Source organism: Ipomoea nil, unplaced genomic scaffold, assembly GCF_001879475.1.
Source record: "Ipomoea nil cultivar Tokyo-kokei standard unplaced genomic scaffold, Asagao_1.1 scaffold1759, whole genome shotgun sequence".
Lineage (NCBI taxonomy): Eukaryota > Viridiplantae > Streptophyta > Magnoliopsida > Solanales > Convolvulaceae > Ipomoea > Ipomoea nil.
In genome coordinates this window covers 1-12,324 of record NW_017618187.1, presented here as the reverse complement: position 1 = coordinate 12,324, position 12,324 = coordinate 1, and the positions used below count along the sequence as shown (strand labels likewise).

General features: G+C 38.2%; 3 protein-coding genes and 1 pseudogene across 3 annotated transcripts; 1 reads left to right on the top strand and 3 right to left on the bottom strand.

Annotated features, from left to right (window-relative positions):
* Positions 1 to 12: 12 nt before the first annotated feature.
* Positions 13 to 1,347, top strand: LOC109192061 (pentatricopeptide repeat-containing protein At1g74900, mitochondrial-like; the record flags this gene model as incomplete). The annotated part of the gene is given in 6 exon segments (XM_019342662.1): positions 13 to 136; positions 139 to 212; positions 214 to 251; positions 253 to 709; positions 711 to 1,175; positions 1,262 to 1,347. Coding segments are annotated over 5 exon segments (795 nt in total), but the record flags the coding sequence as incomplete, so codon positions are not given.
* Positions 1,348 to 2,850: 1,503 nt separating this feature from the next.
* On the bottom strand, positions 2,851 to 3,849 carry LOC109192065 (photosystem I reaction center subunit N, chloroplastic-like). The gene is made up of 3 exons (XM_019342664.1): positions 3,445 to 3,849; positions 3,209 to 3,334; positions 2,851 to 3,123 (listed from the first exon to the last, which is right to left on the bottom strand). Exons 1-3 carry the CDS (start codon positions 3,751 to 3,753, stop codon positions 3,034 to 3,036), a joined length of 525 nt encoding a protein of 174 aa, XP_019198209.1. The 5' UTR covers positions 3,754 to 3,849; the 3' UTR covers positions 2,851 to 3,033.
* Positions 3,850 to 4,190: 341 nt separating this feature from the next.
* LOC109192064 (pentatricopeptide repeat-containing protein At3g22670, mitochondrial-like) lies at positions 4,191 to 7,576 on the bottom strand. The gene is made up of 2 exons (XM_019342663.1): positions 7,412 to 7,576; positions 4,191 to 6,361 (listed from the first exon to the last, which is right to left on the bottom strand). Exon 2 carries the CDS (start codon positions 6,261 to 6,263, stop codon positions 4,521 to 4,523), a length of 1,743 nt encoding a protein of 580 aa, XP_019198208.1. The 5' UTR covers positions 6,264 to 6,361; positions 7,412 to 7,576; the 3' UTR covers positions 4,191 to 4,520.
* Positions 7,577 to 8,697: 1,121 nt separating this feature from the next.
* On the bottom strand, positions 8,698 to 10,530 carry LOC109192062 (annotated as a pseudogene).
* Between the last annotated feature and the right edge of the window lie 1,794 nt (positions 10,531 to 12,324).

Sequence of the window (12,324 nt, the reverse complement as noted above, 5' to 3'; positions counted from 1 at the left end):
TTAAACAAAACACCCAAAGCTCAAAACATTTTGAAGGAAATGGTAGAGAGAGGATTGAATCCAACCATAACGACATATAATATAATGCTTAAAGGCTTTCTTCGAGCAGGTCAGGTTAAGGAAGCCTGGGAATTTTTTTGCAAATGAAGAAGCAGAAGTGTGATTTTGACGTAGTGACGTATACAACTATGGTTCATGGTTTTGGAGTTGTTTGGTGAGGTTGATAAAGCTCGCAAGATATTTAATGAGATGGTTGGAGCTGATTGCAACTTACAATGCTTTGATTCAAGTGTTGTGTAAGAAGGATAGTGTGGAAAATGCTATTTTGGTGTTTGAGGAGATGGTGAGGAAAGGTTATGTGCCTAATATCGTGACCTATAATGCTGTTATTAAGGGATTGTGTCATCGAGGGAGGATGAATGAGGCTGTGAAGTATTTAGATAAAATGAAGGACGATAAATGCGAGCCAAATATTCAGACTTACAATGTTATTGTCCGTTACTATTGTGATGAAGGAGAAATCGAGAAGGCGGTAGAGGTATTTGACAGAATGAACTGTCGGGATTGCTTACCCAATCTGGACACGTACAATATCTTGATCAGCTCAATGTTTGTTAGAATGAAATCAGATGATTTGCAGTTGGCTGGCAGGTTGCTAGTGGAAATGGTTGGTAGAGGATTTCTGCCTAGAAGATTCACCTTCAATCGGGGTTTTAAATGGGCTTTTGCTCACTGGCAACCAAGATTTTGCCAGAGAGATCTTAAGGCTGCTAAGTGAATCTGGCCGTCTTCCTCGTCATTTCAAATTGTGAATCTATTGCAGTTTCCTGCAAGATTATGAGTCATCCTTGTCGCACATGGAAAGTTATGAGACTGTTGATGTCTTTGTTGCTGAAATGAGGAACCTGAGATGGTAAATGACTTATAAAAAGGCATTGTACGTCTAGCAGTACAAGGATGCCCCTAAGGCTTGAATGGTAAAATTCTGAAACCCCCACCCATGTCATTAATTCCAGTAAAGTTCTTTACCATGTCATAAAAAGGCATTGTACGTCTAGCAGTAAAGTTCTTTAACTCCAAAAATTGTGGAAGCATTGGTGTGTACACAAGATTGACTTAGAATGCAAAATACTACATAAGGGAGAATCTGGAAGAGTTGGAGAGGTTTGAAAAAGGTATAACTTTAGGTCTTTACTCTTTAGTAGTTTTGTCATTAGTTTTTTTACTGTTTTATACTAATACTTATATGTTTATTTTGCAGAGTTAAGTGCTGATGGTGGAAGTGGGAAGTCTCTTGGTTCTACACTTGCTACAGTTCCTGTAATGATATTCTTGACATTAGTTGATTTACTTACTTGATTTTTTGCAATCTTTTACAGTATTTGACTCAATTGCAAACTAATCGCACTTGGTATTTATTGAGGCCATTGTGACTGAATGACTGATGTTATTAGTTACTGGCTTGAATGCTTGGACGTCTCACATCTGTAAGACTGACTGTAACTCTGTAAGTATGAAGGTCTGGTAACTTTTACTAAGTTGCTGCCTCAAGTAATCCAGTCCCTTGGGCATTTGGTTGGTAATGTATGAACTATTGTCTATTTTATTATGTTTCTTTCCTTTAAGTTGGCATTTGCAATGATGAAGCTTCCACCTTTAATCTGAAAAGAAAAGGATTAAGTTGGTGAATTGCTCTATACTTAAGTTATATTGAAGCAATTTGCCCTTAATTCAAATGATATGGAAAAATGCTTAACGAGCCAAAATTGATATAATCCCTTCTCTGTGTTTCATTTTTTTAGATGTAATAATAATTATTTTCACTAACTTGTCGGTTGTCACAATTCACAGGAAGAAGAGTAGGTCAAATTGTCTAAGAGTAATTCACACTTGCTGTGCTGAGTTGTTGTCTTGCTGATTGTTGATTTGTTGCTGATTAAGCACAATTTTTGGTAGATAACACTTGTAAATTTGATCCTTTACACTTAAAAATAACACTTGTGTAGAGTTTTGATCCTTTTGTAGTTTTGGTCTGTACTCTGTAACAGTTAATTGGTTAACTTTATTTCTGTAAGTTTTGTTAGACTCTTAGTGATAGTTAATAGACTACTTAGTAATACTAATAACTTAGTATTACAGTATTAATCTATTACACTAGGCACTAGCAGTTATTTACTTATTTATTCAGTTAGATACTAAATTAAACTCCGAGAACAAAGGGCTTTGATTCCGAGCTAGCAATCTACAATCCACCGCACCGGTCGATAACACACCGAATAACAGAATAGGGCTTCCACCGAACAATATTAGCTTCCACCGGAGATTCACACTCAAAGACTTAGAGAGAACGAGAGAACTCAGAGAACTGGAGAGAAAGAAGCAAGAACTAGGGTTTCAGATTTCAGAATAGAGAGAAGAGAGAACGAGAGTCTAGAGAGTTCTCAAAAGCTCAAAGCTGCGCAAATGACAAAGGTTTCAGATACAAACCCTACAACGCAACATATATACTACGCTTACACGACGTCGTATACCCTTAGGTATACAAAGTCTAACCCTAAATCGGGTTGTCGGACGGGGTTCGGGGGAATTTATAACCCCCAAACCAGCTTCTTATAACCGGAAAATGAGGACGAGTTTGGATCGGGTAAGCCTCTTCGGGTTCGGTTGCCGCCCAATTGCTTCTCCTCGGGTTCGGGTCGGTCGGGTTGTTCGGTTTCTGCACAGCCCTACATCTATTTACCAAACACCCCCTAACACAGCAAGAATTAGAATGTTTACATTGTCCGTATTATCTTAGGACTATAATAATACAGTAAAAGGTATCCCTCTCAGTTGTTAAGATTTGAGTTGGGTTCTGTTTCATGTTTCTTTTATTGTCAAAACATTGTGCGTAGGATGAGAGGTTGCAAAGTATTGAAGGAGAAAGCAGTAGAGATAATACATGGAAGAAGAAGAGATACAAGTTCAATCTAAAAAGAGCATTCAATAATTAATTAGGCATGAATGAAATGAGCGGTCTCACAGTCCCACATTTCACCATTTCCAGAAAACATTGGAACCACACTTGTATTTGTCCTTCCCTTCGCATTCTAATTCCAGGTCATCTGAGATGAATGGCACTTTCTGCAATTATTTAAAGGGATTATTTTGTTGCACAATTCCCAGAAAAAAAAAGAATTTTCATGAAACATTTGATTCAAAATCAAACCTTTTGCTTGGCAAGGTCTTGACAGCCGGTGAAGTTTTCAGGGAACTTGCAGCTCCCAAATTGAACTGTGTATGCTCTTGCAAAGTTTGCTCCACTTGTTGCCAGCCTCTTCTTGTCATTCAACTCCTACAACCAAACACATATATATATAGCCTCTGGTTTCATATATGTTGGATCCTCGTTACTCAAACATTGTTTTATGCAGCTTAACAATATTAACAACACATGATGTGTACCTTGTTGGCCTTGCTTTTCTCGAGATAGTCCTCAATGACGCCAGCGTTTGCTGAGGAAGTGGATGCTGCGGCGGTGAAAAGGGCAGTTGCGAGGCCGAGAAGGGCAGCTCTTCTCCCTTGCTGGCTGCCGTTTTCGGAATCCAAAGCTGTTCTTGGTGGTGGTTGTTGTTGGGCCTTGATTGCCAGCAGCTTTGAAGGGGGTGAGACCATGGATGCCGACATTGAAGCAGCCTTTGCATTGAGCTCAGATGAAGCAGCCCCTGATATGGCATAGCTGCATGCCAATACACTGGAGTTCATGGCAGCCATTATCACTATAGATCGAGAAAGCTAGATTGATGAGAAATTTTGGTTTTCTTTTTATTTATTGTTATTTTAATTTTTGGGTTTATGATTACTTAAGGAGGGTGGGTGATGTGGAGTGGTGTGAAAGTGAGTGTAATCAAGGTTGTGGTAGGAGTGTGGATAAGGTAAGATATCCTCACTCCAATTGGCACATTTTGCTCTCTTCTACTAATCTTGGATGGGGTTACCTGTGTGGTGAATGCCAACAAAAAATAGGACCCACTCTGGAATCATTCTTTGATTCCAATTTCTCACTTAAAAAGGAAAAAAAAAAAAAAAACACACACACACAAAGAGACAAATCACAAATACACACAATCACAACTTCATATGCAGTGCCATAATCCAAAATGTAAAAAGAATGAAAACCTGAGAGGTTAAGAAAGTACGTGAACATAAGCTTAAAGAACATGGGATTTTCATTAATGTTTAAGCATGCATATTTCCTACAAGCAACTAGTAATAGGTGAACTAGCACGGATGCAAAAGTCACCAGCATTTCATGCCACCTTACCACGAAGGGACACAAAATGGAAATAACACCCCATTTCAAGTCACTAAAATTAAATCAAACCATCTACTAAACTTAGCTTGGATGTTCTGGCTTTCCTAAGAGGTTGTTGCCAAGTTGCCATAAAGGTCAATTGTGTTCTTGAAAGTAGCTATGCTATTTAAAGGGATGAAATTAAAAACTACCTTCTATCTAAGAATATGGACCACAAAGAGTAGCTTTACTTGATCCTTGTTGAACTTTGAATGCCCAGAAAACTTGAACCATGCTGTTTATCTTCAGAAGTGTGCAGTTTAGCTTCAATCATCAGTTGATTGATCCGTTCCTTTTCTTTATGAAGGCCCTTTTTCTCAAATTCTTGAACCAGTTTGGTGTAGATGGTGTCTGTTGGTAAAATTCCTTTAAGAACTAATTGCTCAAAAAAGGAACAAGCCTGCTCATGTTTCCCAATCCTGCTTAGCCCACGAATCAAAAGAGCATATGTCCCAAGATCCATGCTGAGATCATTCTTGTACATGTGGTTCAGCAAAAAGGACAATACTTTGATTCTTTTCAGTTTGCAACACATCTTCAACAATGGTGCATATGTGTTAAGGTCGGGCTTGCATTGACATTCTTCCATTTTCTTAAGTAATGTGAGAGCTTCCTCTTCTTTCAAGTTCTTAGCAGCATAACGGATCATAGTATTGAATGTCAGCAGGTGAGGAGTGATTCCCTGTTTTGACATATCCTCAAATACATCACTGGAATCATTGAGTCTCCCAGAGTTATAGAGGATGTTAATTAGAACCCCGTAACCATTAGCATCAAGAACACAACCACTTTCCCTCATTTTCTCATATATCTCTAAAGCCTTGTTAACTTCCTTTGCATGTCCAAGGGATTTTATAACTATTGTATATGTAACCACAGTTGGAGGGCACCCCTTCTTCCGCATTTCATCTAGAGTAGCATCAACTTTGCGAAAATCTTTTTCACGACAATAGGCTTCAATAAGGCAAGTGTAAGTAACAGGATCTGGAGCAAAACCATGTCGCACCATCTCTTGGATGGTCCTCTTGGCTTTCTCGGTCTGCCTAATTTTGCACCACCCATGGATTAACACATTGAATGTACGAAGATTTGGAGCTATATGAACTTTTTCTTCTAAATAAACATCATATGCACGCTCCACGCTTCCTCCCTTTACCAATGCATCAATCAATATATTCACCATACATGTATCTTTCTGGATTCCAAATTGCTCCATTCTTGACATTGCTTCAACTGCATCTTCATAGTACCCAGCCTTTGCAAGCCTCCTAATGACAAGAGTGACTGTATCCAACGTAACATACCCTTGTAAATCACTCATTTCTTTCACTAATTCCCACATTACAACAAAGTTCCTTGCCTTCCCTAGGTTATCGATCATCAGATTGTACAAATCAGGGGAAAACTTAAACTTTGACTGCTGTTTAACCCATTTAAAAAACCCATAAGATTTAATCCACTCACAGCTGAATCTTTTGAGAATTTTCTCTAACAAATCCTCAGACACATCAATATTGCAGGCACCTAATGCTTGAACAACAGCATCAGGTGACTTGAAATGATTTTTCAAGGTTTCACCAATCTTATCAACATCAACAATGTCACTTTTCAAACTGTTGGCACCAACTTCTTGCCTCTGAAACTTGTCATTTTCAATCCAGCTCCACAATGAAGGAATTACAAAATCATCATCCTCAGACATATCAGTATCCTGTTTGCTTTTCCCTGGTAATTTAACCCAACCTGGAAGCTCTGGAGACTCGGTCATCTTAGGCAGCTTATCAACTTCACTCATCCCCGTCACTGTGCATAGTGTATTGGTCAACATCGTGTTCCCTTCACCACAGTAAACATTATTTCTACACAAGTTCAAACCTTCTCTACTCTGTAAACGCCAGAAATGCTGGAAGTGCTTAAATTTCAATATCATTCTCAAGAATCCTAGCAGCTGGAAATGCAATGATCAGGAAAAAGTGATTGCAGCAGAGCTCTTGAAACTAGTCCCAGGTAACTCGGATGAGCGAACACCTGGTTGTATACCAAAAAAAAAAAAAGGCGATCACTAGACATGCTCTAGAAACATGCTTGTGTTAGATTGTCAGATGCTAATTCAGGTGAAATGATCAATGACATAAACCAACTGTATTCTAAAAGGAATGAATGTGCCAATGTCTAGCTATGATGGCTCAGGAGACTCTAAATAGGACTTTATTCATAGAAAGGATACCCCATGGGCTTGAGGCACTAATGGAAGACGACATCAAGTGAAAAATGCCCCTGAGCACGTAGTTGATTAGTCTTTTCCGAATTGCCCGAATAAAAACACGTAAAATTAGCTTGAATTACACAATTTAACTGCATAGATGTGGAAACTCATAGATATGGGTGGGTGTTTCGGTATGTTCAGTTTTGAAAAAATGAAACCATTCGGATTAACATTGTAGTTCGGTTCGGTTTGAATAAGTTCAGTTTCAAACTTCATTTTGGTTTGGTAGCATTTCAGCAACTAAAAACTTTTAGCAAAATCAGATTGCATTAGCAGTTTCTTCTCCAGGTCAAATCAATACTTGAAAGCAAAACAACTTCATGAAGGGACAAAATTATATACTACGGTATGATTTTGAAGTGCACACATGTTTGTTAAAATCAAAATAAATAGAAATGAACTTAACTATGGGCAAAGCAGACTACATCAGCTGCTTCTTTACAGCTTTACTCACTATTTGACAAACAAAACCAACTTAAGGAAACATAAAGTTGCATGATCTCAAAGCAAACTCAAAAATATATAAATCAAATTAAATTCTAAAGATTTTAAAACACAATACTGCCCAGGACAGCATTCCCCAGACGAATGCTGCTAGCCTGGTCAGTCCCAAAGAATGCCTTAGCAAACACAGTTGTGACAAATAGGTTGATGATGAATGAAACCGCAAACTCTATTGAGTAGTAGAAGCAGATTGGTGTGGAGGCCTAGGCCTAGGCCAGAGAATCAGTATTATGAGATTAAATAATAATAACCTCACCCAATTTCAATTTCAATTCCAATCAGCTACGAGTAAATTCATTTTTACTCACCTGAGTTGCTTACAGGACCATCAGGTGCATTTATAAAGTCGACCATCAGTTGTGACGGTGTGCCGGCGTATCAACGGTCGGCAATCGTTGCGTCTACGGTCGTCGCGGCGGTGACTCTCCGCCTCTGAATATTCATTCCCTCACGGACGCACCAACTGAATTTACTTTTTCCTCCCCAAATTATTTAATAAGGTAAAATATAATTTTTTAGCCCCTCCATTGTATTTGAATAGTAAACTTTACCCCAAAAAATTCATTATCTCCTGTTCTGATATTTCCATCATAAAATTAAAATAGTAATAATATTTTGATCATATTAAATAATTAATCATCTTCCTATTTCCTCTTTTGACATAACAAGACACTACCAGCATTATTTAAACCAAAAAAAAAAAAAAAAAAACATAAATTTTGTTCCTATTTTTATAATTGTAAACCTAAAATTCAAAAATATCTTTATTTTATTCCATCAATCATTAATAGCATTATCATATTTTTTTTTATACATTTCAATATAAGTGAAATTTTGATAAAATTGAATACAATCCTCTGGTACATTATGGTGTAGAGGCACAAAGTGACTTTTCTTAATGGAAGTTTATAGATTTTATCTCAATGAAGATAGTATTGACACTTTCTAATAAAGTAATTATGAACAGATACTATATTGGGTAGATTTGGGCCGGTTGATGAAATTTAGCATTTAATTTTTCAGTGAGAGTTTATATTATTCTTTTAAAAGGTTGAACCAACCCTAAGCTCTAAGGGTTCCACACGAGGCGTTATGCTGTGGACTCGTGCCCAGCGTGCATCATGGGCACGTAACGGTGCCGTCAGGCATCGTTATCTTTTTTTATTATTTTATTTAATTTCAGACCGCTTCGTTATAGGAGCATATATTAATAGCTTTGTGTTCATAATTTTATAATTATACATTCATAATTCCATAACTGTACATTCATAATTCCGTAACTGTACATTCATAATTCAATAACTGTAAATTCATAATTTTCGAAACTCTATGTTCATAATTGTAAGTTCATAATGTCAGAGTTCTGTGTTCATAATTTCATAATTGTACATTCATAATTCCATAACTGTACATTCATAATTATATAACTGTACATTCATAATTCCATACTGTATATTCATAATTCCATACCGAACATTCATAATTTTCGAAACTCTATGTTCATAATTTCATAACTATATATTCATAATTCTATAACTGTACATTCATAATTTCATAACGAATATACTGTTAACGCGGTTAACGGCCTTTCGAACAATTTTTATTTATTTTTTTAGTTAGAACAGCGTCGTTTTCCCTGAAAATGATGCCGTTTTAGAGTCGTGCGCACCTGCGCATAGCATAATTTGCCGTCCCAACCTGACAAAGCATTTGAGAGGATATAAATTATGGTAATTCAAGTGAACATGAATCACACAAACTAGACCTGGAAGCCCCTCACTTTGAGAGTTTATATTATTGAATGACAAGATTGAAGTCATGATAAGTGCAGATCGTGAGCAGTGATGGGCTGAAAAATACATTCTGAATGGGACTCAAGTGCAGCCACCATGTCCGGCCACAAGATAGCGGACACCGTCCAAGACCGTCACCTCTGGCACTTGGCTTTGATTGACGTACCCAACTCCTATCCTTTCTATGGTGGAGCAAACTGTTCCAAGAACCGGACTCCCGAACCCAAACTCCAGTTCGCCACCGGAAACCGCCGTCCTGATGACACTACAATCGCCGCGCCGGGGCCATCTCGCCCTAACACCATCTTCGACAGCATCAGCCCTGGCCTATGGCACTCTATCCAGTCAATCAAATCCAAAAAATGCTCCGCGTTTGTTGCTGTAGAGATTGCCGCGTGAACATGGCTCGCGATTTTAGATATGGTCCCGTGTTTCAGTTCATCCATGCTCAGTTCTCCGAAGGTTAGAGACAGAACATTGCCTATGTAATCCGACATAATTCCTGGAATTCTTGTCCGCCCGTCAACCAACCATCCCATCTTGCACTTGTTATGGCTTTTGTCGACGGCATTCACCATAACCTTCCATATATAAGCGAGAATGCCTCGATTTTTGTCCGCCTCCTGCTGGTTCCAATTCCATCGTCTTCTTCAGAAGCCAGTTTTTGGAGTTTGTGGATGCTTGATGCGTCGATATAATAAAGGCGCTTGAGCATGATAGATGAGAGTAGTGTAGGCGGCGGCCGCATGTTGAGTATGTCGTCAAGGGAGCAGGAAACGAAGGTTTCGTCCAAGGATGTGTTATACCTGGGAGGAAACCTTGGCCGGAGGAGAAATCTCCGGTGGTCCGGAGAACAAGAGGAGGCTTGTTGGTCGCTAGTTCCGACCAAGTGGTCAGAAATTTGGCAAAGGAACTCGCATCTCCCAAGGCATGGTCAAACGTGAACGTTAAACACAAGCCTCCGCAGGTATACCGTGTGATTTGAATCTGCACCGCGAAATCGTCGCCGCCGCGTTGGCGGAAGGCCGGGACTAGCTTTCCCCTCTCCACATACTTGTTGAGATTGTAGAATTCGAGCTCTTTCAAACGAATATTCGCCTGTGCTTCCACGACCAAAACGCCACGATTGTCACACAAGATTTCAGGCTCATCGGTCTTTGGATTTGGCACTATTCGGCCGGCGAAAGGTAGAAACGAGAGAGGCATTGGGAAAGTGAAGCTTTCAAGTTGTCAATGATTTTTGGCGATGATGAATGAAACTGGTTTGGGCTGCGGAAGAAGTATAAATAGGTGACCGGAAAGCGGCCGGACAAAAGGTCGAGATTTGAGAGGGTGAGAATGTAAGGTTTGGGTGTGAGACCAACAGTTTTGACTACAGATTCTGTGATGAAATCCACTCTGAAATCGCTGCAGCTGTCAACCGCGGCCATTGTTGGAATGCTTAGCTTGCTTTGCTTTGCAGCTATGATACTTTACGTACATTGAATTTAAATAGAAGAGCAGAATAGAATGCAATAATGGTTGAATTGAATTGAATTTGCAAGTGCATGATGATAATCATGCAAGTAGCCTAGCCACTACTGATAGTGATCGATTTGGGCACGGTGCACTAATATCATATATAATTTGTTGGAAGAAGAGGGACATTTTTATTTTTTATCCCAGACGAATTGAAATATATATACTTATGTGCATTCATCATTAAAAACATTTTATATCTCTATCACTTTTTAAGGAAAGTACGTGACATTCATTTATTAGTTCATACGTTGCTCCACTGAGCATAATGTTATGTTGTGCGGGCGATGATTCTTCCCTCCATGAGTCAATTCATGCTAGCTATTTGCCGTCGAAAATGTACCCACTATGGTGCCACCCCTTATAACTCCACTAGCATTTAATTAGTGAAAGATTAGATTTATACACTGTACTGTTGTTAACTTAATTTTTTTTTTTTTTGCTGGGTACTTGTTAACTTAATTAATTATTGAGAATTCCTGATTGAAGGCAAAGGGTGTCTAAAATGGAAAATGTTAGGTTTAATCTCAATTTTTACTTCCACACACAAAACTTTGTGTAGATATTTGTATTGAAACCCTGGAAAAAATAACTTATTGGAGTCTTGTCACATCATGGAATAAAATTGAAGGAGTAAGTGAGAGTACATTACATGTATGTAGTAGAACTCTCAAATGCTGGGGGTTGAATCTGACTGTCAGGTTCTGATCTTGTCCAAGAGGCAACTCTGTATCACTCTGATCTTGTCCAAGAGGCGACTCTGTATCACTCTCATTGATTGTTATTGTTTTTCTTTTTAAGCTTTTAGGCTTAAGATTGGAAATCAACTTGTCCACGCTTGCCACGGTAAGTTGGGAACTGAAATTATATTACTGTCTAGGAGTCAACGCTCTTGTATTTATCTCTTATTTATTCTAATGATACAGCTTTGCAGTTGGTTTTCAAAACTTATTGAGAATTCCTAAAGTCCATCATCAGCATCGTGCATTGAGCTGGCTGGAGTTGTTCACTGCCCATTCCACTAAACATCAACTCATAAATATAAGCCCAGCTTTTAGAAAGGAAGTTGTATGGTTGTGTATTGGTTAAAAGATTGGACACATGCATGATGAAATTATGTTATTGAGTGCTATAATTAGTGATGATGTATAATATAATATAATATACGGAGCAATTATTATTATTGATATGCCGTGGACCGTGGTTGGTTTCTTGCTTGTCTAATCATAGAATCATATTATCATGAAAATAGCCTTTTTAAGTTTAATTATGATGGAGATATTTTGTTGAATGGTTGATGTGGGCACTGGCCTACCTGCCCAGATGATAATGAATCAATCCACAATGGACCAAATAAATGTTGACTGAGAAAGGGACCAGACGTTATGGTGAACACGGTTCCATCGGTGTTAGTACACCGTTATCTTTTTTTTTTTTTTTCTTAATTAATTGCGTGACTTTTTTTCTTTATTTCACATTTTGCGGTTTCACTTTTAATTTGAGGTGAAACAAAGATTTCGGACATTCATAAATTATGAATTCATGCCTGCACATTCACTTTGGAACCATGTCTACACATTCCCGTCCGAATCACGGACATTCAATAAATTATGAATCCATGCCTGCACATTCACTTTGGAACCATGCCTACAGATTCACTTTAGAACCATGAGATTATGAATTTTCAGTTATGCGATTATGAATTTTCTGTTATGAGATTATGAATTTTCATTACATTCATAATTTTCGGACATTCATAAATTATGAATTCATGCCTGCATATTCACTTTGGAACCATGCCTACATATTCCCCGTCCGAAATCACGGACATTCATAAATTATGAATCCATGCCTGCACATTCACTTTGGAACCAGCCACACATTCACTTACATGAACATTTCTGTTATGA